Source organism: Lepeophtheirus salmonis, chromosome 2, assembly GCF_016086655.4.
Source record: "Lepeophtheirus salmonis chromosome 2, UVic_Lsal_1.4, whole genome shotgun sequence".
Taxonomy (NCBI): domain Eukaryota; kingdom Metazoa; phylum Arthropoda; class Copepoda; order Siphonostomatoida; family Caligidae; genus Lepeophtheirus; species Lepeophtheirus salmonis.
This window is the reverse complement of record NC_052132.2, coordinates 29,409,320-29,437,116: the sequence shown is the minus strand read 5'-3', so window position 1 is coordinate 29,437,116 and position 27,797 is coordinate 29,409,320. Positions and strand designations below refer to the sequence as shown.

Genomic DNA, 27,797 nt, shown 5'->3' with positions numbered 1-27,797 from the left:
TTCTTAGCAACTACAGAACCCATGTCCTCTCCATCTCATTACAAGGAGTCACTCTACTCGGATGATCCCACTTCAAATAAAAGACGTCCCATCGTTCAAAAGAAAAGCAAAATCAGTGTCTCGGATAAATTGGATGGGATTTTTAAGCGTATTTTAAGTAATGGGAATGTTGAAGGCCTCGTTCTTCTCAACTCTGAAGGGATTCCTCTGAAAACAACCCTTGAGAGTGGACTTACAATTAAGGTAAAAAGTATCGATATATATTTTGTTAAATGGCTATTGAACAATTATTAATTAATCATTTATAAGATTTGATTTGAGTATACCTTGTGTAATTTATAATAATTTTAAGTAAAGGAAATCTGGGACAGCTCAAACAGGCCCTTTTTCTAAGAGCTTTAAAAAAAGACACAAAATTCAAGTAGCTATTGTAAAATATGATGGCAAACATTGAAGGAAAAAAAATAAAATATCTTTGTCAACTTTTCCTTGAGATATATTAGGTAGATGAAAAACTGATTTTGAAGGAGACATATTATATTCAAAAAATCAGCAGGGGAATCCAATCAGAGGCCACTTATTCATAGTTAAATACATATAAAATGGCTCTAGTCATTGCACGCAGTTTTATTAAAAAATAATGGGTCAAATATTATTAACGTTATTTCGATTGAATTTCCAAACCAATTTTATCCCATAATGTAGCTGGGTATATCTAGTTTACAAAAATGTACCTTTTATATTCTGCCCTACTCCGACATATGTCTTTAATGGGCCTTAAAAAACAGGCATTAATAAAAGTTACATTTTTTGGATGTATTATTCCTTCATAAATCTACAAATGATTTTTTTTTTAAAGTAGATTAAATATGAGCGAGTTATTGATGTTGAAGGGAGAATTTAGTCTACTTTAGGCACCAGTGTCTGAGTAAATAAATTTGATTTTGTTAACTATTATCTCTAGTAGTTAATTAAACCAATTGATGTCTAATTCTGAGGATTTTCATACCTAAGTAGTATCTAGGTAAATATTAGATGATCCAGAGATATGTGGTTAACTCTGCTTGTTGCTCTGGCGAAGAATAATTTCATATAAATTTTACAACTAAATTTGTAATTATAATTACTTTAGTCAATATACTACTAAAAAGTTGCACAAAACCAATCAACATCCCTAGCAAATTAGTTTAAGCTTACATAGGTACAAATAAGAACCTGTTAAAATTAGGTTGAAATGATTAAAAAAAGTAATTATAGCCTGGAAAAAAAATTAAAAATCCGTTTCAGTATTAAATAACTTTTATAAACCATTTGTACTAGCCTAATTAAAACTAAATGAATTTATAATTACGGTTTATTTAATTTGATTTAGTTTATTATACAAATAATTGCATTAAAAAAAAGTCTTACATATTTTAAGGTAAAAATATCAAAAAGGGTGGGGGTAAAGGTCATATACATGTATATAGCCGCATAAAATATTACCTGCATGTATGCTAAATAAAAAGAAACCAAAAGAGCAACGGGAAGATGAAGGAAATAAACACAGATCCACACCGATCTTAGATGTTCTCTCTTCTAGGATAAAATTATAATGTTAAAACTTTATAAAAATAAAAAAGACTGTTGAGGTTCTAACTACAAAAATTCCCAGACTTTTTTATTGTCTTATTTATTACAACTATAATCATACATTTATGATGTTCAGAGACAGTATGTGGCATCTCAAGGTTAATAGAAATACAAGGCTACACCGTCATGTAATTGGGCTTGCTATAATTTTTAATTGGATGTATCGTACCTACCGCTGGGCAAGATAGACAGATTTTGACAAAACACACAACCATTCATAGTGTATGACGTCAATATTACTAATTTTGTTGGGATATATCCGGAGGCGGATAAATTAATGGAAATTCCTGCTGTTAAATTGGAAGTTGGTACAACTCATTACTGGTCTACAAAGGGAATGCTCGTTTTTGTGATAGGAAAAGAGGACAATTGGACCCCGGACTACTGGTGAAAGATATTGATTTAACCTTCTAGAAGAGGCTACAGAAAGAAGCCGGTATTGAATTCGGAATGTATTAAGTTTTCAGAGTTTTTCTCTGATGAAGGATATATATGTGTAATACAATTTCTTTTCTTTTTTTTAAGTCCACTCAAAAAGGAGGGTGCCCCCTTTAATTTGTATGTATAAAGCGTTTCAATTATATTTTTCTCAGTTTCTGTGCAAAAAAAAAAGGTCAGAGAGGGATAAAATTTAGATTATTAAGTAAACGTGAAATATACCAAGCTATACAATTTGTACAATGAAATCATTTCCTCTAGGAATTTATGTTTACACAAAAAATTAACATATAAAGCAAATAATAGCCTCTAACCTAATATTACTAAATAATTTATTTGGAAGTATGGCTTTGTGATGTTATAATCAAAAAAAAATCCAAAAGAGCAAGGACTTTGTATATTTTGTGAACTGTTGATTTTTCCAGTCTTGACTTTATTAGTGATCTGACCATTGATTTTTTGAACTCAAAATATTTTTCATTAATTTATAAGTATAACTAAATAAAAAATAGTTTAACAGTTGGAAAGAATGACGTAATTAAAATTACTACTTTATACTTATTTGATGTTTCCTCCACAAGAGTGAAATATAAATTATAATAGCTTTAGAATTTGAAAAATTTAAGAAAAAACTTTTCAGATTGTCGACTAGAAACAATTACATACGCGAGTACTTGCTTAGAATTTACACCTTAATATATAACTTTTTTTATTCCTTCCTTCTAATGAAAGGTAGTGAGTTATAATAAATAAATTGCACAAATTATTTCTTTGTAATATATTGCTACCTTTATTGTATCTCGCAACCTTTTCTCCTACAAGAATCAGGAATAAGGCTTAAAACCAGTTGATAGTTAGCCATTTATCCCCAACTCTGAAATTATTAATTATTCAATCATTGTTCACATGTAAACAAAAGCTCATTCTAGTTCAACCAATCAACCTCCACTATTGAGGGAGATAAAAAAGAAACATCTAAAGCTCAAAACAAAATGCACCCAGTGTTACATTATTAAAACAAAAATTTAGCTCATTTTAAGCTGCTGCGAATTATTTTTTGTCAATAAATAAAGAAAAATCCACAGTTGAGTAGATTAGAGCATACGTAAACAAATAAATATATATTATACACAAGGTGGAGGGTTAATCTGTAGCTTTTTGGTTAAACTAGTAGTTTAAGAAAATGGAGCATGCTGATAATAAGTTTCACAGCGCCATCTATGTGAGTAACATAGACCTATATTTTATGTTGAATAATATTATCATTAGAGATGGGATTCGCTTAAGAGCGTGAAGAGATGACGGGAGGTAGATGTATGGTGTTACTATAGTTGATAATTTTGTAGAGAAAAACGCGTGCGAGGAGAGGGGGGGGGAGAAAGACATATGGTATCATTGTTTAAAATACTGATGTGATTATCAGTGAGAATCACATCAGTATTTATCAGTTACCTGCTTTATTATGATTTTTGAGGGTATAACAAAAGTATTTATTAGCAACATATAATTGACATATGACTTAGACGGTTTTTATCCGTTATAGTAGATTTTTAAAACGTCACACTCCATGAAATTGTAACTCATTATGAACAATATTCTCAGAATAATAACTAATAAAACGACAAAGTAAGAGTATTTCGAAATATATTTGAAGTTTCAAGTTTAAAATAGAAGGCTTAAATTAAATATAATTTACATACTAAAAAATAAACCACTATACATTTAAGTTAAATATACAAAATTAAACAATTAGAATCATATAACTAATAATAACAATAAATTATAAATACAGATTAATATAAATAATAGATTGATCCAAATAATATTTCCTTGTTCTAACATCGGAATTCAGGTCAATATGTCATAACTTTAGGTTGCAAAATATAAGCCAAACGTGGAGTTTAATCAAAAATATTATCACCCTTTTTTCCTCATGTGCAAGTTGCATATACAATTGTGCACAGGATAGATATATCTCTACCGATGAGATCTTAATAATTATTAATAATAAAATAAAGGTCAAAATCATAAACAATAAAATAAGGTTAAATTCAAATCCATATATTCATCTAATCTTAGTACGAACAGCTTTTAGAATCCCACTTTAATTTATTTCATGATTATCTAAAAAAAATAAAAGTTAATCCATGCAGTCAAATTTTAAACCTTAATTACTTATCTTAGATATAAAAATAAGACTCCTTTATAACTGATAAGACAATTCAGGCAACCATTCTTGACTGAATGTAGTTTTCGAACATGACATTGTAAAGATTTAGAGAAAAAGCTAATTATGTAGTAATGTCCGTCGATATTACTTCCTATTAAGAGCATCAAAAAAAAAGAGTTTTCTCCGGTTATTTATGCTTGTATAACAACATACTATTATCATGAAGGATACACACAATTGCTAATTATAATGATTCACCCAATGCAACTACCCCCATTGTTGTGACCATTTAAGCAGTTGTTTTTGCCTTTTATGAGTTTTCTGAACACCATTTCGTGGAGTTTATCAACCATAGCTAATCCTTAAGTGATAAAAAAGTAATATTTTTGGACTATGTAATATTGGAAAACCTAATGATCATACCCAAGTCTTTAAGTGAAGAAACTATGTAGTGGCTGACAAACTAGTTGCGAACCATCCAAAGCTACTACCCCCGTTATTGTGACCATTTAAGCAGTTGTTTTTGCCTTTTATGAGTTTTCCGAACACCATTCATTGGAGCTTATTAACCATATTTTTATTTTTTTATAACCATATAATATTTATTGACTATGTAATATCAGAAAAACCTAATCATCATACCCAAGTCTTTAAGTGAAAAAACTATTGTCAGACAAACTAGTCGCGAACCATCCAAGGCTACTATTACCGTTGTTGTAACCATTTAATCAGTTGTTTTTGCCATTTAATGAGTCGTGTAACATAATTCTTGATATTTTTTAGCTAAAATAGAATCATATTTTATGGTTAGACTTTTAAAAAAAATGAATACTTACTGTTAGATGGTACAAAATTCAGAGTTCCATTTCGAAATTAGTAAATATTTTATACTTTTTACTGATAACTTTGATCTTAATTTGGTGTGGATAACTCAAAGCATGCTGAAAATTATCTCAACTTCACAATTTACAATGGGGGTATTTCTATAAATGACATCATTACCAACATCCTCCATTAATTTAATGATGGTCCCTTGGGAAGGGATGGGTTTACCCGTGTATTTCTCCATAATTGTTTTGAACGTAGGATGATTAGTAATGGATAAGGGTATATCACATGTAATAAGCATCTTTGTGAGATCTGAGTTAAAGTCTGACTTGATGTATTCATCATTAACTTGATTTTTTAGATGAATATCCATGCTCTTGATATGAGATGAGGATAATGAGTGGCGTGTAATTCTGGACCGGGGACTAAAGGTACCTTTATATCAACAAATCCGACAAGCTATCTGTTTCTCAGCCGGTGAGTATTTTCCAAATTCCTGGGCCTCCATTTTCATAAATCCCGACAGAAGGCGACGTCATTTTAGGCATTTTATTCAGTTCTCTATCTACTATCAGCATTTAATATTATATTGATATTGAATAATATAGGTGGGAATGATAACGTTCTTGATAGAAAAAGATGGATACTATTTAAAAAATGATGCCATGCGTATTTATTCCTTCCTCCTCCCACGCTTTTCTATTCTTACCAAAATTATCACCCTTAGGTATTACGAATTAAGAATATTATTAATATCAGCTGCCTGTTATATGATTTTGGACGGAGACAAATGAATTACTCCTATAAAGAGGAGAACTTTTTACATTTAAAATAGAATTAGTGTAGGGAAAATATTATAATTATATTTAAATGAATATATATATTTTTTATTATGCATTGTTAGATTTACAACAGAGATAGGCAATAATTATTCTTTTAGAGCAGTGGTTCTCAAATGGTGGTACACGTAGCCCTTGGGGCTCTTGGAAACATTCCAGGGGGTACTTGAGACTTTGAAAGAATATTTTGCAAGTGGTAGATAACTCAAGGGCGTCTACCGGAGGTGGGTTAGAGGAGGTGTAGCCCCCAAATTAAGGAACTTTTCTTTTTTACAAGAAAATTTACTATTTGAACATTTTTAACAAAAAATTTAATATCTGAAATTTAATTTGATTTCTGTGAATATCTATGTTTTTTGAAATTTTTCTCCAAAAAATTCAATATTTAAATTTTTTTTTCTAAAATTTTTAAAATTGAATTTTTTTCCCAAATAATTTCCTTTTTTTTTTACCAGCTGTGAATTTTGAATTTTTTTCCAAAAAATAAACTTAATTTTTCGAGAATAAATATAAATTTTTGGAAAAAAAATATAATTTTTTGTGAATAGATAAGGATTTTTGAAATTATTTTCCAAAAAAAATATAATGTTTACAAATTTGTTTCAAAGAAAAATTAATTTTTGGATTTTCTTTTTTTTTTTTTAATTCAAAAACTAAACCCCCTCCCCTTTCCAAAATATAATCCTGCGGACACCCCTGTCACTGAAGCTAAAAATGTTTTGTGCTGGTAAGGGGGTGGTTGGGTTAATTAATTATTTTACAAGGGGTGCATTGCCAAACAAAAAAAATGGGTTGAGAATCCCTGTTTTATAGGTAGATGTTAACACACTCACGACTGATTAAATACTTAACAAAATAGAAGATAGAGCACACCCATCAACCCTTTTTCCTTTTCTAATTGCTATATTTAGTATTTTTCTATAAACAAATACCTTTTTTAATTATCATACAGTGTCTTGTATTATTTTTCCACAACACGGATCCACTCCCTGTGCCTGTTTTAACAACACTCATGCCCATTGACTTACAATAATAAAATTTGTATATTTTTTTCTTTCTCTTTTCAGAGGAAATTTATTCAGACATACAATAAATAAAACAATTCAAATATAGAAACTTCACTTGAATCCCATTAATGACTTTTTATAGAAACCTTTTGATAGCCGAAATATTAATTGCAGGTCATTATTTTTTCTCTAGGCTGTATGAAATTAATTAAAATAAATTAAATAAACTTACTATTTAGTTAACCTGGTAATGTTTTAACCCTAGTGAGCCGGATTTCGAACTGCTAATAAATTATCCCTGTCAAAATAGGGGGAGGGCGTTACAATCAAATTCAATTTTACCCCTACCATTTGGATCTTTTAAGCACTCTCGAAAAAATAATCTTTAATTTCCGGCCAATCCCTACAGAAAAAAAGACATTTTCACAGACGAAATGCGTATTTTGTAATCTTTTTTCAAAGAAATAAGAAAAAACTCCATAATTTCGTCATTTTTAAAGCCGTTTTATGCTTTAAGCAATAGTTATATTGAATATTAAATTAATAAAGCACATTTTTAAGTTCATATAAATGTCAAAAGTTACAATAAAGGTCAACCTCTTTCGAATTTTTATTTTAGCGTATGTAATAGGGTGTCCAATTTATAGGGTGACCAGTTAATTTGATCTTAAGTTGTATTTGAATGACAAAGTTATTCTTGTAAAGTTTCAGTCTTCAAAAGAGCGCTTTTTGACCTCAATAGCTATTTGAAAATGATTCTTTAATAACGGCATTCTCTATTAGTAAAGAGATTCAGAAGTTTTAATTTTTACGTTATGTTGCTAAAATTTAATTTGCTCAATTTTACCAATTACCACCCTCCCTTCCCAATCAAAATTAATTTATTTAACTTTGTTCTTAAATAGTTAAAAAATATTGATAGGTACTGACAAAAAACTATTTATGAGTATTATGTTGAACACATGTTATTTATTTTTAAAACTTCCCTTTTTTTTTTTTATGTTTTTTTTTTCTATATTCTAATCAAGCTTGAATTAATTTTCTCAAAATGGAGTATTCTTCAATAAACTATCCTCCATTTCTATACACAAATTATTCATATGAGTCCTTTAGAGGCTCCATATCGGGTTCAATTTAAGTTTCATAAATGTAATGTAGGTATTAAGCTATAGTTAATAAGCTTGGATATTTTATCAATTCCCATAAATTTGAATACAAAGCCTAGAATACACCCAAATCCTACTCATGAAATATTGGACTGCAAGAATATGTTGAAAAAATAGTACTTGGACACTTCTTGACTTTTGTTCAAAAAAAATTATGTGTTAATTATTATATTTATAATTTATTTTTATTATGATGTCGTTCATTTTTCCCTCAAAGAAGAACACTTATTTATAGCTGTAATTGATCTCCAAAGACAGAAATGTGTTTCACTTCCTTTTCCCCAGATGTATTAAGTATATTTTCGATAGTATTCCCATTTTTTAAAAGAAAAAGAATGTTCTAGATTGAAAATACTGTTCCAACTTAACCTCTGTGATTCTCAAAGATTTCTTGATGTATTGAGGAACATTTTCAGCAGGAAAACTATGTTGTTGAAGCTAATACCAGTGGTTCATTTTTTTTTTCTTTTTCTACATAAAAAAAGAATATTTTGGGCTGTTTAGTTGTTTTGTTTTGTTTTTTGGAAAAAGAAAATGAATAATTATTAATGTTGAGACTCGGCTCAGCGCCGAATTTTGCAGTCCAGACAGTGTACAATGATTTTTTTAAGTCTCACATTGTAGACCAAATTCGATTCGGTCTCACTTTATGGACCTATTTTTTTCGGTCACATATATTATGACATACAAATTTTTTTCTAAATCACCTCTCATTCATTTTTTTCACAAATAAATTTATTATGATAAGTTCTAGAAAAAATAATGTATACATATAAGAGACGGCAGGATCAAGACTAATCCGAGCTATCTCTGTTTAAACTTCGTATAACGGCACTGTACTTGAAAAAACATATGATATCATATTATTAACTATTTATCTTTAAAATCCGTCTAGACCGATTTTTTTGGGACCGAACTAGATCGAAGTTTTCCTTTGGACCGATCTAAAGTAAATTTTTATATGAAACGGATCTAAACCGAGTTTTTTTGTTGAACCGAACTAATTCGGTCCAACAAAAAATATAACGGTATCGTACAGGTCTAGGATTTCCAGACCGAAACCCAACACTAATAATTATTACTTGACTCTTCTGAAATTCCTGGTGCTTTATCTGTAAAACCGAATTTTTAGTCAATTTCCTTATGAAATCTTATCTTTAAAAGGTTTCTATGAATTACTGTAGCAGGGTGTATGTACAGTTTTTGAAAGTGTTGTGGCCAATAGGTTTAATATCTCTTTTTTTTAGTTCTTTCTTTAATTCTTTTTTTTTTCTTCTTTTGCAGTTATATATAAGTTGACTGACCTTCCTCATTTGTTTGAGCATTTCCTATTTGTACACCCTGTTTAGTGCTTCCGATGAACTTTTTTACAAATTCATAAAATGTAAGGTTGTTAATGGATTAAGTCGGAAATAAAAAGAGGACATAATAGTTTAAAGAGGACGGATCTATTGTAATATTCAATAGAGATATACTGTAATATAAAAAAACATATTGAATAAAAGTTGATTTAAATAAGGGAAGAACAAATTCAAATAATTTTTTTTTTTTTTTAAATCTATAATATTAAACAATTATCAAAGTTCTACGCACACAGAGGTCCATGAATGATTATAATAGTCTATTAATATTTTCCCCCTTAAACTGAGATAATGTTGTCCTGGTTTATTTTACCTGGATAAACATGACTTGTACATGATGTTAATATCAAATCAATACCTTCTCAAAAGTCTTTAAATTGTCCCTGAGGCCACATTTTTAGCGGATTTACTTGAACATTGGCTTGAAATTGTATAAATGAATGTTGAAAAAGAACTCATTTTGTGTATCCCCCTCCAGCATCAATCTCCCCCTGGATTCAGGTCTGTAAAGAGGAGAAGGCGTTGTCGAGGTAGTTCTATTGGCGTGTTGGTGATTATTTCCTTGATGGAAGCAATCAGAGAGTCCTCGATTGCATGATATTTTTTTAATTCAACGTAGTCCAGATAAAATAATCGATCGTATTAAGATCCATGCTGCTGAGGGCTATATTTCCTTCTTAATGAAGTCGTAGCCGTGATCACTCAGTCCCTTCAGCGACCTGTCTGAGACATGAAAAGGTTCTGAGTCTTGTTGCCAGACGTTTAAATGTTGTTGAAGACAAAAATCGTCGTCACTGCCCAACACCCTTCCACCTCTGTAAATGCAATCTTCTATATATCTAGAGCAGCTTTCGCCATGATGTCCAAAACTTCACTAAAGTTTATTAATATGACAAAGATTCTGACGTAAAAAAAAAGAGACGCCATCAGACAGCTATATGATAATAAAATCGCTAGCACATACAAGCGCCGATTGATCTTAACGTATAACCTTAAATTACTGCGTGTGGGGTCTATGGAGTTTTTTTGTTTTGTTTGGAAAATATTTTAACCACCATCTACATATATGTGGAAGTCAAGGTTACACCAACTCGGCTACAATTAAAACTAGAAACTGATGAGGTCACGATAGTTACGCTGTATTAAGTTTAAGTAGAATTGGTCTAACCAGCTCTATGTATTATTTTTCCCTTGAACGATCAAAGAAAAAAGTATAAGATATAGTTTGTAAGTACAGACTTCTGTATTAAAACCTGAAACGGAGAAAATGCTTTGTTTATGAGATTCCAAGGACTATTTTTTTTTTTGTTTTTGTTTTTGATAGAAAAAAGGTTGGCACTGTTTTTTTCCTTGAATGCATATTCATTCTATAATAGATCGTTCTAGTTCAACGAATTATATAAAGTATTTTTAGCATTTAAGTCTTAAATTATATTCTCCTTGCACAATTACAATTTTAAATGTAGAACATCATCTTTTCTAGTGTAGAAATAAATTTTTCTCCCTCCCCCCCCCCTAAACAGCAGGTGACGGTAAGAAGAAATCTTTAAACAATATTCCCATAATTATATTTCTCCTCTTCTAATCAATCTATACAAAAGTCCCATCCCTATATGAGACAATAAAAGAAAACGAGACTCATTTATGAAATAAAGGAGAATCGACAGCTGCATTGATATTAGGGAAGAAAAATAAGAAATATGTACTACCATACATAGATTCGAAGTTGAACAAAAAAAATGTCATACAAATATCATGATTAAATAATTCAACCTTCATTATTCTATTTTAAAGCCTTTTAATTATGTTTTCTTTCTATTTTATCAATTACATCTTCTAGTTTCAAGGAAATGTCACATGACATATTAAATTTACCTCTAAACATTGATATTGTCGAGTGATCATACTGTTATAATTTTGGGAGAGCCCAATCAATGTATTACATGGGTGTCCGCAGGGGATGGATGGAGGATTTATAGGCCCTATTAGAACTACTAGAAATTTATCAGTAAATTTATAAGCCATGGATCACTTCATAGATATATTGAATATTTATTAATGTCATATTCCTCGAGTCAAAATATATCAATCATTTTTACTATTCCCTAGAGCCCTTTGAATATATTGTATATCTACTTTTTGACTCAAAGAACAATAAATATTATAACCATTTGTTTTAAACTTGTCTTAGAATTCGTCAACCCCCAAGAAATGAAAGAGTATTTTAAAAGAATTTAAGAATTTTCCAAATGAGAGAATAGACACTTTAACTCAATTTGTATAGAGCAATACTCCCAGCAGTTCGGTTAATTAGATATGTGGATATATGTACTGGCTTTGAGTTACTAAACTTTCAATTCAAAATAAAAAAAGAGAATACATGTCCGAATGTAGGTTTTAAAAGGTGAGGGAATTAGTTGTTCTACAAGGCATTGTCTGGAGTAATTAGGCGTCGACAAACAGAAAAACTTTGCGTTAATGATATGAAAAATAGTTCACCAACAAATCCTCCATTTGGTACTCTGTTTTCAAGAGAACACTCACACAAATGTACTCACCCAATACTTAGATGTTCTCTCCTTAAGAATAAAAACAATATAACAGCTTGAGAAAAAAATATTTTATTGCTAAACTTCACGTACAGTAACATACTTTTTATACAAAGTACTTGTTTTTTAATATTACTTGAACTAAATGCCATTTTATAGAGTGCTCCATATATATTATACTTTTTTTAGAATACATTATTGGTATATTATTTACATCAAGGAGCACTATCTACAGGCAACCCCGTGACTGTTTTTCATACATACAGATGAACTTTGCTTCATTAAAAATATTATAAAAAAATGAAATATAAAGTAGTTATTTTATCTCACTAACACTAACATTTACACTGTATTTTGTGCACAGCTGTCGGTTTTTCTGTTTCTGTTCCCCTTGTAAGGGTCCTCAACATTGATTGTTAAAATTATATATATATATATAATAGAGATTGAAATTCAGTTGAATCGTTGATTCTCCTAGTAGAGATTAGAATCATATTCTCTCCTAGGATAAATTACAATTTTACTAGAGCATTTCTTCTAGTAGCCCTTTACTAGTGATGTGTCGTTCGCGATCAATTCCTTCTTTTGAACGACTCTTTTTATTGAACGTACTGAACCTACTCAGTGGCATGAATGTTTATTTCCTTTATACCGTAAGTTTCGCATACATAGAATATATCACTTAACCTCAATCAAATATTTCTATCAACTTTGACTTTTCTCTTAAGTTATTGTCAATATATTCAAGTGAAGAAGAATATATTTGTGTATTGCTCGGGAGTTCATTAGCTGGCTACTTTGAGTGCACTCTAATTTGCACACACGAACAATTATAAAGTCACCAACCCACCCAACAACTGAACTGTTTTAACAAAAGAACTGATTCACTAAAAGAACTTGATCATCAAAAGAACATAATCCTTTACAGATTATTCGTATTTTGTACATTCAGGTAGCAGTTCACTTAAGTTTACTCTATGTATTGAATAAAAAAAATCTTCCACAGCCGCTTCCTTAACTAAAAATCATTTATCAACTAAAATGAAAGCTTATATTAGTATTGGATTAACTAGAGGACAAGTTTAAGACGTTACATAATTATTTATGGGATATGGAAGTTTTAACATATAAAGAATGTTGAACTCAGCCTAACTAAAGTCAGCTTGTATTTCATAATACCAATTTGCTTGTATTTCATAATACCAATTTGGATTAAATGCAGTTAGATACAAATGAATACCGAAGTTTAGTAATCAATGATGCACCATATTTTTAAATGTATATTTTATAAATATTAAATACATTTATATCTAATACTGTACAATTTAATCTTTAAGAATTGGCTATATTGATTCAATGCAGGTTTTTTAAATATAGAGGAGGGTAAGGGATCCTGGAGAAGGAAGTTAGGGTCCCGAGCAGTTTCCTTATAGTTATTGTTTACATAGAATTGAATAGTGAAAAGAGGAAGGGAAGAGAAAAGGAGATGATGAAATTTCTGATTGTCGGTGGATGAAAAGGAGTAGGAGCGAATGACGGCATTTACTTGTATTTCCCAAGGTATAAATAATATCCACGGATTGGGATTCCATTTCTACTCACTATTAAAGATATATCATGACGTCATTCGTAATCCATAAACACCCTAAATCATTCGTATCCGTCTCCCACCCTTCACAAATCATCATTCATCTCCAGTGCCGAATAACCAGTGCCAAGCTCTCCCTCTACAGCTCTACAAAAAAACACCACTAACTAGTGTAGAAACATTAACCGTATTACGTCACTAAATATCCCTCTTCAAAGTCAGACCAATGAGTTCTTATACTTCTTATAGTATATGAACTCATTTGTATGACTTTGCGTCATATTTTCGAAAACACACAGCCTCTTCAATTATTCAATGCTACTATCTCCCTCAGTAAAATTTTAATTTGTCCTAGGAGAAAATAGGATTGTAATCTCTACTAGTAGAATTATTCTACTGGATTTCAATCTCCACTGTGACATATTTATACCTATATGTATATATATCGCATATCTTTTATATTAATGATATAAGTAATTATTATAATTTTCGAACACATACTTAAATATAAACTTGGGAATAATTATTAAAAATATTTATTAAATGATTTTTTTTTTAAATTGACTACACGATGATGAATGTAGATTTCAAATGTGAGATTAGATGTGGATAGGGCTATAAAATATTGAGATTCGGGCTTTGTCGGCCTACAAGATGTCGGGTTTGTGGACAAAATATGAGGATATAAGAATATAGTTTCTTGGCATGCCTCCATAGTGTGGATATATTTTCCTTTTAGATGTGATATTCATTGGAACATATTTTACCCTTCATTGTTTTATTGATCCCGGCAGTTCCAACTTTCTAAAAAAAAAAATATATACAAATAAAAAGAGAAGTTTTGATGACGATAAGAGTTCGTTCATATATTATTTCGTCCGGGAAAGAATAAGATTCCTCGAGATTAATTGTACAGTAATTTCAAAATGAAAATACCACATTACTGTTTTATGTCTGAATAATGTTTCGAGGACAGTAATGAATGCTATTATTCATATTTGTAATTAGTATAACACTCACAAATAATCAATAACGTCATCTAAATCTTATTTTTCATAAGGTTTCAATGTGATGACGTCGTCATCGATTAGTAATAAAAGAATTATTTTACATTAGAAATAACTGTCAGGCTGGAAGGTTCAGGCCTAGGACTTCTCGGGCTTGGGGAAATAAGGTTCGAACTTTGAGTGAATCGCTGGGGTTAATGAATTTTTTTTCTAAAAAATTTGATATTTGAAATAAATTTCAAAAAATTTAATTTTTTGTAAATGATTGAGGATTTTTGAAATTATTTATTATTATTGCCACAATCATATAGCCAACTCAATTTATCACTCAACATAATGAATTACGTCGAGTGGCAGCTTGACCACTGCTGCCGTAATTTAGGATAAGTTCACTCTATGTCACGCCATTATATCCCTAAAATAAAACTGTATACTTTATTTTGTAGTTTTTATACTTATTTTTCTCTTATCTGTGTTCTTAGCCTTGATAGATTGAATTCGAATGAGTAATTTGAATTATTCCCAATGATGATAATTAAATAATAGTTCCAGAGTTGGGTAAAGGAATTGGTTAACTACCATGTGATTTCAGGGTTTTTACTTTTAGAGGAGTACCGGTTATGAGATACACAAAAGGTTACGGAAGTAATGTACTTTTCTATTAATATATCTCAGTTTATAAAAAAGCCGTGCCTCACACTGTTCCTCAATGAGTTCTTTGCTTTAAAAAGGATGTTTATGTCGTATTTTTTGTTTTGTTTTTAGCGGGCTTCCATGAATTATGTAGTTTGTGATTGCTTTCTCTATATTGACAGGTAAAATTATACTTTCACACTTAATTAATTCATTTACTTTTGTTGCATTATGTAAGTAACAGCAATAATATTTTACCAAGCTTTCACTCGATATTAAATTTTTTGTGAAAAACTGTGGATTCTCCGATAAATTTAGTATTTAAAAAAAAATTATAAAAATTTTATATCTGAAATTTCAGTTTTAAAATTTATTTCCTAAAAATTATTTATTAACAACTGTTTTTATTATTTTGGTGAATAACAGGTTTTTTTTTAATTTTTTTGAAAAAAAGTTATATATTTGAAATTTGAGATAATTTTTGAACTTATCTTAAAAAACAAGTAGTTTTCTGTGAATAGCTGTGAATTTTTTTCGCTGGAAAATTTAATATTTGAAATTTTTGAAAAACAAATTTACCTAGTATAAATTTAAGTTTTGATATATTTTCCGAGAAATTAAATTTTATTTGAAAAAATTGTAGACTTTTGAAATTTTTCTAAAAAAAATTTAACGTCTGAAATTTTTCTTCAAAAAATTTTATATTTGAAATGTAAGTTTTGAAATTTTTTTTCCAAAAAAATAATCTTTTCTTACGAGCCGGTTTTTTTTAAATTTATTTCGAAACATTTAATATTTGGAATGTTTGTCCAAAAAATGGTCTACTAACAATTTTTTTTTATAATTATTTCCCAAAATTTCATTTTCTGTTAATAACTATAGATTTTGCTAATTTTTTTCTAAAAAATATAATTTTTTTGAATATCTGGGGTTCTTTTAAATATTTTTTATAAAAGATTAAATATTTCAAAAAATATTATACTTGAAAATTAATGTTTGAAATTATTTTCAGAAAAATTTTATTGTTCAATTTTATTCAAAAAAAACCATTCCCAACCCACCTAAAAATATAATCCTACAGATGTCCCTGATTGTACATTCTTGAGCATGAATATGTAGGTAAACCCCAGTATGTGCGTATCTAATAATATTATGGATATCCATCATCACATATCCATTTGAAAGTTTTTCTTTAAGGAGCACTTAAATAATTAATATACTTAAATATCCTCGAATGTGTTTTCAAGTGGAATAAGCATGTGGATGAATAAAAACACGTACTCCCTAGTGAAAAATAGGTATAAAATTTCACATACATACAGGGTGAGGACTCAAAAATCAGAAAATTTTAAAAGCCGTTTTCATTTCAACATGTTTTTGTATTTAGTGCCATTTTGATGGCATCCTTCTGAGGCAAAAGTTGATAATTCTACAATGTTCTATATTTTTTATCCGATAAGTCGAGAAAATCTCATTTTCATGGGTTCTGCTCATCGTGTTTTAGGTGTGGAACTCTAACGTATAAGTCAAACACTACCGTAGATGTAATTAATCAAAACGTAGCAACGAAACATTTATTCATCAATACAGAGGTCCGAACTGCCTAGAAAGTCTGGCTATGCGTCATTCTATTTTGACTGTGTATGAACACCCAAAACACCCAGGTTCGGTATTTATGAATGGATATTTTTTTTTCTGTTTAAAAGGACTGCTAAAAACAACATTCCTCATACAGTATGCCATTTGAAAATGTTATATTCGAGGGATTTTAAGAATTATGTTACTGAGGTATGTGAAAATTTTTAGATCTGCTGAAATCTCGGGATAAAAAATTGAAAGATTCTTGCTATATATTTATGACAACAAAAAGTTTACTGTGCAGTTTCAAATCTTGGCTGGCATTTTTTTTTATAATGCTCCATCTAAGGATTGAGGAAAAAAATTACAAAAATAAGTAGGAAGTAAAAAAATATATTGAAATTTTCTTTTTTTCTTGATTTCTGTTATATATTGATTATCGTTAGTGTTCCACACCTAAAACACGATGATCAGCACCCATGAAAATGAGATTTTCTCGACTGATACATTTGATAAAATAGTACCCATCATCACAAGCATATATAGAGGAGTACCTGACACAGTAACTCCTCATTCCGAGAGAAGTTTTTCCTATATGTCAATAAAAACCTTCTGATATATCTTGGGGATAGTTAGCCCGCCTCCTATATAAATTTTGTAGCTCTTAGTGGTAAACGAGTTACTTTGAATGGAAAAGGGCTTTCAGCCAGGAATTTTCTAAATTAATTGCCTTCTAAAAAGAGGCCTTATATAAAACCAGGGGAACTATTTTAACACCATAGAGCTCAACTCTTGTCAGAAGATTGTATTTTCTCAATTCTCTTACTTTTTTATAAACCAAATTATGGATTGCCGTCCAATTTGTGTACGTTTCACCGTGTCTTTGCCATTCAATAACTAAAATTTTGCCCCTATTTTTACATTACAATCTAAAAGTTGAGTCGACGAATCTGGTTTCACATCCCTGCTTGGAGAACAGAAGTTTATTCTCATTAACCAGACCTGTGGGAATATTTTTCGAAAGAATTTAAAATGTGACATAATCCAAATGGAAAATCCTGAGGAAATTCCAAAGCACTATATCTCCTTTGCAAATTCTTCAATTGCTGCAATAAATAGCAAAGCTGCAACAAGAAATCCTTGTCTGTAGCTTCTCTTGAGAAGAATAGTGTCACTTAGACAACCATTCATCTTGATTGTAGATTATTGATTTTAGAATAAAGCTCTTATAGGATTGAAAAAACACTTAGGCAATAGCTTTTTAACAGCCCAAAGTGTATGGCTGTGTTTAATAGAATCAAATTCTTTAAGGAAATCTGCCGCAATGATTCCCCAAAAATTTGTATTCTCATTGAAAGAATCAAGAAATGCCCTCATATTTCTTGATATATCAGTTATTTTCCTATTTCTTAGAAATCATTTTTGGTGGTCTCCAATGCCAAATTGAGTGCCTTTTCCTTTCTTAGGGATAAGTTCAATTCTACCATGGGTTATAGAAAATATAAGTTTTTGTTATAGAAGTCCATTTAAAAAAAACAGCTATTATTGTCAATTTTATCGTTAAAAAAATTTCTTGTGTTTTATTTAGATCGAAAAAAAGCAATATAAAAGTCATTCAGGGAGGTAGAGAAGAACAGAGATTGGAAAGAACTTGAGACAATTTTTATGGCACACCACATAAAATCAAAATATAACAGAAATCAAGAAAAAAAGAAAATTTCAATATATTTTTTTACTTCCTATTTATTTTTGTAAATTCAGGTCAATATTTTATAGGCACATTTGAATCACTTATAAACTTTGTATTCAAATAATTTGCAGATGAGTTAAGATACTCTAGAATTTTAACCATATTTTAGAGAATTATTTTTTTTAATTTAAGAGACTTATATTCAGGGGCGTACGCAAGGGGTGGGCTGAAGGACTATAGTGCCCTCCTCCCTCCCCCCCAAAAAAAATATATATATATATCACAAAAATTAATTTTTCAATCTTTTTTTCAATAAATTTAATTTTTCAAGTTTTTTCCCTAAAAATCTAATTTTCGGTGGATAACCACATGGGTTTTTATAAAAAAATTTCAAAAAAAATATTATTTATTTATTTTTGAGTATTTTTGATATTTTTTTCAAATTAATTTTCTGTAAATAGCTATGGATTTTTAAAAACAATGACAAAAAATTAAATTTTTGAAACTTTTTCAACAAAATTTCATTTATTAATTTTTTATTTCAAATATTTAATTTTTTAAACTTATTGAAAACACCTGTGAATTTTTGAAGTTTATTTCCAAGAAATTCAATTTTTGTGTGCATAGTATTTTTTTCCCAAAAAATTAAATTTTTTCTGAACAGCTACGGATTTCTGATACTTTTTCCCAAAAAATTTTATATTTCAAATTCCATTATTGAAATTTTTTCTACAAAATTGAATTTTCCAAATTTTTTGGGAACAACTGTTGATTTTTGAAAAAAATCCTAAAAAAATCAATTTTCTAAAAATCCAAAATCCCTCCTCTGCCAAATATAATCCTGTGGATACCCATGATATTTGTCCAGGTATGACTTTTCAAATAAAATATATCAATTTTTCATTCTCTTATTGTTACAATCAACTGGAAGTACGATTTACGAGGTATTCAAAGGATTAATCCGAATAATTCATTGACAGCAATAGACAATATTTCGTCGAATAATACAAAATATGTAATCCAGGCTCCATTTTTGATAAATTCTTTCAACTAGCTTCTGTGTTCCAGAGTCAGAACTAAGGATATACATTTATATTATATACCTTCATTATTTATTCAAACTCTACCCAGTATATCCACGGATCTAACAGCTTCTGTCACACAATAAATTTCATATTGATTCAAAAGTTTTATATGTATTTCTATATTATATTGTTTGACATTTTCCTAAGTTTATTATATTTATACTTACTATTTCAGTCTTTTTGTATACGTTAAGGTATATACTCATAACTAAAGCAAATTGTACATATTTTTATACATATCAAATATATACATCTACATCAACGTCATCCCCTCCATTCTATCAATCTTTTTTTTTTAATACCTTTTGTGCATATAATAAACATTACCTATCATAACATCAATTTCATGGAGAATAATCGCAAAATCCATTAAAAGAGGGTTATCATTTACAATTAGGCATATTCAAAATATTTTTTATTCATTTTTGAAATTGAATAAATAAGTAGCAAAGAGAAGTTTAGAACAGGATACATATTTTTTTCTTTTGTAAAGACTTTTCTAATGTGAGTCCCCCCCTTATTTGCTAAAGTCGAGTTACCCCTTCTATTATACGTGTAGGTATACGTATATATATATATAAAGATATCTGTTCTGAGGACAAGGATTTTTTTATCGTGGGTAATTTTCTCTCAAACCTGTTATCAGATTTTAAAAAGTTACACCGGATTCTGAAAGCCTAATGGATTTTTATTTATTTTATCTAATAAAATCACCTCTAGCCGTCTCAATTACAGTTTATATAAGAGACCGAAAGCACGAGAAGACTTTCGCCACTTAGTCTCTTAGCAAATCCGAGAATTAGTTGTCTTTGACGTTTCAGTAGGTTTCTCGTTCCATAACCCCCCTCACTTAAGCAAAACCCATCAGATTCAGATCTAATGTATTTTTTTGGAGACCAAAAGTCCAATCCAATGAGATGAAGTTTTCAAAATTGGCTTGGAGTCGTTTCAAACTTCTTTTTTTTCGAGGTGGGATAGAAAGCCCAGTCGTTTAAAGGCCTCAAATTCACTCCTGGCCTTGCGAAAGAACGTCTCATTGTGTCTTAGAGTTCCACCATTTACTATGATGTCGCTCCTGGCGCGGACTCTAAGGAGGTGTCCGTGCCTTTTCCGAACAATTTGAATAACGAATTGATCAATTGCTTATTGTATTATGAAAATCTATTTGTTGTTTCTTCCATCATTTATGAAATTTTGTCAAATAAAAACTTACTAAGCCTTTTAAATACTTTTATTTGACGTCAGATGTGGATAATGTTTGGAACCTATCTGAGAATATGTAAAAAAATGAAAATTTAAACGATTATCCTACTAACATAAAACGTTTACATAGTAATCAGCAGTCGATTTTTTTTTTACTTCTTTACCCCTTATCAAGGTTCTGAGCGTTGATTGACTAAACTCGAATTAGTATATGTTAATCAGTTAACCATTCCACTTTTTTGTTTCTTTTTGAAGGAAAAGTAACAAAAAAAAGTTCATTAAAATCTAGAACAGCTTCTTTATGTAATAATACTTACTCCCTTAAATGTACAATGAATGGTTAAGTTATTATATTATTTTTTGGATCTGTTTCACTTTTTATGTTTATTAAACTATAGATATTGTTTAAGTGAAAATACCAGACCGTTTTATTATCCTGGGATGCAAAAAAGGTCACCCAATGGGGAATATAAGTTGTGGAATCATATTATGAAGTAGACCCAGTATATACGTTCGATGCTATATGTATACGCCTGCAGTATTTCATTAGTTCGACTACATTGTTATTTCTTATATCAAAATATGTATAAGATATACATTAGGGATCACTATCTACAGTGCTTTATACTGTATATATACTTTATTACTCTCATTTTGTACAAATGAATTCAATCCTAAAAAGGAATGTATCTTTGAGCGCAAAATCCAAAACAGATCTCATTTTTTCTCTCAGTCTTCTGAATTCTGAAATATCTGGGACTAAAGTCATTCGAGACTATTAAGGTTCAGAGGCATTACCCTCAAAACAATCTCCGAATTAAAAAATTTAAACAACACTCTTCTTTAGACCCTTATAACTTATTCATAATACATAGTGATGACAAATATCATAGCTTTTATTATAGAAAAATATTCAATGTATAATTTTTAAGGAAAGATCTATTTACAAAATATGCATCTCCAAGGGGGTTTTTTTCAAAAATTATATTCCAAATATAAAATTTTTTGGAGAAAAATTTCAAAATTTTATAGCTATTCACAAAAATTAAATTTTTTGGGAAAAAGATTTCAAATATTATTATTTTTTTTTTTTTAATTTGAAAAACTTAAGTTTCAAATAATAATTTTTGAAAAAAAAAAAAAATCAAATATTTTAATTTTCTTGAAAGAAGAAAAAAATCCTTGATTTGTGGGGGCTACAGCCCCTCCATCCAACCTCCTGCGGACGCCCCTGAAGTTACAAGGAGACTATTTGAAAAATAAAAAATAAAATTCAGGAAAAAAAAATCACATCAACCCACTCAAATGACTGTTACATAACAACTGAGCGTTCAAAATGGCTGAAACTTTAGTGACTAACTGTAAACAGATGTAAAATTGATGTGACTAGTATTAAATTTATGAGTGCTGGCGTCTTCACTTTGAGGTTGGAAACTTTTCAGACTACCCTCATATTTATTAAACAAAAACACAGAACACAATAATGTTCATTGTGTTTTATTTTGAACAATCGATATTTGTGTTGATGTTTTTTTCAGCAATCAGTGTTCTGAACATTGATTGGTTGAATTAGAATTGGTTCAATTTAAGCTGTGAATTAATTATTGAATAATCATTCCTTAGTTGGGAAAATTTGATTAACTGAATGGATTATTTTGAACCTTTTTTCACTTTCTTTTTGAAAGGTTCGAAAGGTTGTGAAATAAAATAAAAGTGATAAAGTGATTATAATAAATCCAAAATGTTTCAAGTAGGCTAGAGATATTCAACTTTAGTTACGATATTGGACAAACCCTTGTATTAAAATGTCTCTATTTTTTTTAGTGATGGGACGATTCCTAAAAAAAATCCGATTCTGATGTCGACTCTTAAATTTTTTAAATATTATCACAGGATTATATTTTAGGGGAGCTTGGTTTTTGATATTTAAAAAAAAAATCCAAAAATTACATTGTTAGGAAAAAATATCCTAAATCATCAGCTCTTCATAAATAAATTATGAAGAGGTGAAAATTTTTTTAAACCCACAGAAAAAATTTTAAAAATCCCCGGGTGTTCTCAAAATATAAATTTTCCCTAAAACAAATTCAAAAATTAAAGTTCTAATCGTAAATTTTTGAAAAAAAATTCCAAAATAAAATTTTTAGGAAAAAATTTCCAAAATCAACAGCTCTTCATAAAAAAATTAATTTATGGAGAAAAATTTTCAAAATCCACAGATATTCACAAACAAAAAATTTAAAAAATCCCCGGGTGTTGTCAAAATATAAATTTTCCCTAAAAAAATTCAAAAATTAAATTTTTAGGAAAAAATATCCTAAATCAACAGCTCTTCATAAAAAAATTAATTTATGGAGAAAAATTTTCGAAATCCACAGAAAAAATTTACAAAATCCCCGGGTGTTCTCAAAATATAAATTTTCCCTAAAAAAATTCAAAAATTAAAGTTATAAGCAGAAAATTTTTGAAAAAAAATCCAAAAATTAAATTTTTAGGAAAAAATTTCCAAAATCAACAGCTCTTCATAAAAAAATTAATTTATAGAGAAAAATTTTCGAAATCCACAGAAAAAATTTACAAAATCCCCGGGTGTTCTCAAAATATAAATTTTCCCTAAAAAAAATTCAAAAATTAAAGTTATAATCGGAAATTTTTGAAAAAAAATCCAAAAATTAAATTTTTAAGAAAAAATTTCCAAAATCAACAGCTCTTTATAAAAAAATTAATTTATGGAGAAAAATTTTCAAAATCCACAGAAAAAATTTACAAAATTCCCGGGTGTTCTCAAAATATAAATTTTCCCGATAAAAGATTTCAAAAATTAAAGTTCTTTGATTGGAAATTTAATTAAAAATTAAATTTTTTGCAGAAAATTTAATTTGTTGGAAAAGTATTTTATAAAGTTAAATTAAATTTCAAATATTAAATTCAAAAAAAGAAAATAAACCATTCAATTTTGATGTAAAAAGTAAAAATTTCTTAATTGGGGGCTAATTTAGAAAATTAATAAATAATAATTAAATTGCCAACCCCGATTACAGAAAAATTACCCGATTCCCAAGTCAGATTAATTTACCCATTACTATTTTTTTTAAAATAAATATTATGGATTATCTGCTTAAAAGTATGGCAATTCTACAAATCAATTAGTTTGGAGAAGAAAAAAAAACCTTAAAAATATTTTTATCGAAAAACTGTCAAAGTTTAGAAAAACAATTAACAAATAATCCATTGGAATTATAAAAATTATTAATTATTTTTAATAAGTAGCTACATATATACAAGCAAATTTTGTTTTTCGTGAACATTAGCCAATCTATTTACGAACCAGTTAATAGACCATAATTGAGAAATAATACAGTTTAAGGTAATTTTTGTTATTAAAATATATAAAACTTTTGGATGAGATTAATCCTATAAAACTCTCTTTTTTTAAATTTAAGAAAAAGACTTATCCTAGCGATTCTGTAATAAAGTAAAATAGTACAGAGATGCTTTTTAAAATTGTACCATATTTTAAAGACTCGTATTGCATAAAATAACAATCTGAAAGGTTTTGTTGTTAAAAATATTTTTTGCGAAAATACATGTGAACAAAACATTAAATTTTCATAATTACAACTGAACAAATAATTTTTGCAAAAAATGGGAAAATCAAAAAGGGAACAGAATATAACTCTATTATAAGCTGGAACACTTCCAAGTCAATCCAGAAGATTGTCAAGGTGCAAAAAGCGATTTGAGGATGGAATTGAATCTAATAGGGAGTCAGGGAGTGGAACAATCAAAACTGTGAGTACTCCAAGGTTGGTCAAGGCTGCCCATGAAAAAAATTCGGCGAAATCCACGAAGATTCATACAAAAGCTAGCCCAGGATCACAATGTATACAGAATCACTATGACCAAAATTGTTTAAGATGACATTGTTGTAAAATTTTACAAACCCCGTTATCGTCATCTTTTGTCGAAGGATGTCATTACAAAGAGAAAGGATAGAAGCAAAGTTTTGCTGAACTGGCATCCAGAACATAAAAATGTTATGATGATTTATTGTGACGAAAAGTTATTTACTGTAAGTCGGAAATTCAACAAGCAAAATGACAAGATTTTTGGCAAAGAAATGTGACAGCATTGATTTCGTCCAAAATTTGGCTACAAAGTTTTAAACCAGAGTCAATATGGTTTGGGGCGCAGTGGCTTCAAATGGAGGAAATTCACCTATTTTCCGGATTCCTGATGGGGTAAAAATTAATAGAAAAGTTTATTTACAGACTGCGAGAGGGAAATTTTCTGCAATCAAGAAGCAAAAGCAAAACCTTAATAACTTTTTATTCGAAAAGTATATTTTTTGAATAAACTTTTAGTAATCACTCTTGGCAAGAATTATTCAGTATAGCCGCCTTCGCCCTCTATCACAACCTCTACACGAAGTCGGAACTTGACGCAGGTTGCCACAATATAATCGGCGGACATGTTTGCCTATTGCATTTTGATGCTATGCTTGAGCTCCTGCACATTTCTGTGTGATGTCTTCCCAACCTTGCTCTCTAAGACACTCCACACACTGAAGTCGAGGGGATTGAGATCAAGACTAGAAGAGGTCCAGAAGGTATTGTCCCAGAAGTCAGCAAAGCGCTCCTTGCGGAAGTTATGTGTATTCAAGACCTTATGCTAGGTACACCGTCTTGGGTCCAAACATAGTTGTTCGCAGGATAGTTGGAATATCAGCCAGAGCAAGATTATCCACCTCAAGACCTTATAGTAGGCCTCAGCCACGATTTTCTCATTGGGCTTAAAGAAGAAGGGATCCATTTTCTTCCCATTAGAGGTCACGGCTCCCAAGTGCATTGTTTGGGCCGGATGTTTTATTCTGAAGGTACCTTTGACTTTCTCAGGTGATGCTGCTATAAAGCTGTCGTTTCTGCGGTTCAAAATCTAGTTGACTCTGAAAATCTTTTTGTCTGAGGAGATCTTAATAGTCGACAGATGACTCTTCAAATAATTAAGGACTTTTTTGCATATCTCCAACTTTAAGGGCTTCATCCTGTCAGTTAAGTGATATCTTGGAGTCTTGACAAAAAAAAAAATTTAATGACACGAAAATTTTTACAAAAGTGAAGCCCTGGATTGAAACAGCATTTCCATGTCAAAAAATTTACTTCACAATTCTATGTGGCCTCCCTCTTCAGTTGATTTAAATCCCTATTAATGTTGGAGAGGGAGTTCAATGCTTATTCTTCGAGAAAAAGGATGCTCTCATGGCAACCCTTGAAAAGAAATGGAACCTAATTTCAGATGATGAGGCTCTTAACGTTGATTGGTTGAATAAGAATTTATTCTTGTCAAGCTAAAAAAACATCCCCAATAATTAATTATTATTGATTAATAATTACTAGCAAATGATTTTGGCCCTTTTTTGTATTTCTTTTAGAAGGAAAAGCAACAAAAAAAAGGTAATTAAAATCTTGAACAGCTTCTTTATGTAAAAACAATTATTACAATTTAATATATTTAGGTCTCTAACGGCCTCTCGGGGGTTATTTGGATCTACAAAGGGGACTTTATTAGATTTATAACTACTCAATCTTTCATTCTCCATTTAATAAAAAAAAAAAGGTACATTATTACAAAAAAAAAAAAGAGACCTGGTCAAAAACAAATATATATTGCTATTTTAAGGATTTACCGCAAAAACTTGGCATTACCAAACAAATTTAACTTATAATATTCTATATATATTATTAAAAACCGTGTATGTCGGGCTAATATACTAGTAAACAGGCAAACTTATCAGCCTTGTAATGACATTTCTTCATAAATAATTTAGCCTACGGATATTGTTAGGTCCGAATTTTGAGAGCCCCCCTTCCACTCACTTTCATGCAACCTCCCCGTCCCCCTGTAAGTGCGTGTAAATTGCCCCTTCATATTTTTTGCCAAGAAAACTTGAAAAACCTATACTAATTTCGATACCGGAGTCGTCCCTACATAGACAGGAGTCAATTTAAGGGACACATTTACAAAAAAAAGGTGACTAAAATATATTATGCCCATTTTTTTATGATAAACAGTGCCTGTTAGGTATATAAACATAAAAGAAAACGAAAATTAACGTAGTAATCCTGACAATTTGAAGAAGGTTTGGTAGGGGAGTAGCTTAGTTGTCAAAACATTTTATTAAACCAGCTGCAATCAGCCATGAAAGTAAAGAAATAAACACTAATCCCACTCCGTATATAATAAGAACATATACATTATTGGAAATACACAGATGGTAACCCTCAATTCTACTTGAAGTATAATAAGAATTTTACACTTATAACTTCTTAGCAAACCCTCATTATTACTCTCCATCTTTCATGAGCACACATACTAGTTATTACTTTAATTACACTTAGATGTTCTGTCTTCAAGAATTAATTAATAATGATAACAGCTTTGGAAAGTAAAAATGGGCAAATAGAAAAAGCCGCTCCCGTTTTCTAGGACATATATTATACACCTTTGTAAATAAGCGATAAGATTTAATTAATGTATTATGCTATGAAGCCTTTTGTTACTTTATGATTCGTCATTTTAAATTTAGCATAAACGATAAGGATTGTATGCAACGATAGCATTTATCTAAATCAGTGATTCCCAACATATTCAGCCTCAATTGGGAACCACTGATCTAAATTACTTATAAACCCCTTATAATAATAAATTATGTTTTTTACAGTATGCTACAATGACCTCACTCCTGGCACAACGCTCCAAATCCATCGTTCGTGATCTCGATCCCACAAACGAACTCACCTATATAAGAATCAAGAGTAAGAAATATGAGATTCTTATGGCTCCAGATGATGATTATCTCATTCTCGTCATTCAAAATTTTGGAAATGAGTCCTGAATAGACTTTAAGGGACACTAATGTGAATCAGCATCAAATTGTACATAAAATTATATTATTTGTTTTGTAGGAAGATATGTTAGACAATTCATTTGTACGCAATTTATCTTGAAATACACTCCTCCGTT

The 27,797-nt window shown here is 29.7% G+C and overlaps 1 protein-coding gene across 1 annotated transcript; it reads left to right on the top strand.

Annotated features, from left to right (window-relative positions):
* Window positions 1-27,789, top strand: LOC121113700 (dynein light chain roadblock-type 2-like). The gene is made up of 2 exons (XM_040707548.2): window positions 1-243; window positions 27,496-27,789. The coding sequence occupies exons 1-2, from the start codon at window positions 22-24 to the stop codon at window positions 27,667-27,669; spliced, it is 396 nt and encodes a 131-aa protein (XP_040563482.1). The 5' UTR covers window positions 1-21; the 3' UTR covers window positions 27,670-27,789.
* Window positions 27,790-27,797: the final 8 nt, after the last annotated feature.

Bases quoted from the DNA above. Each gene is read 5' to 3' on its own strand.
- LOC121113700 (XM_040707548.2), top strand. From the start codon at position 22: ATGTCCTCTCCATCTCATTACAAGGAGTCACTCTACTCGGATGATCCC. The intron at 244-27,495 runs GTAAAAAGTATC...TGTTTTTTACAG, and splicing joins AGAGTGGACTTACAATTAAG to TATGCTACAATGACCTCACT.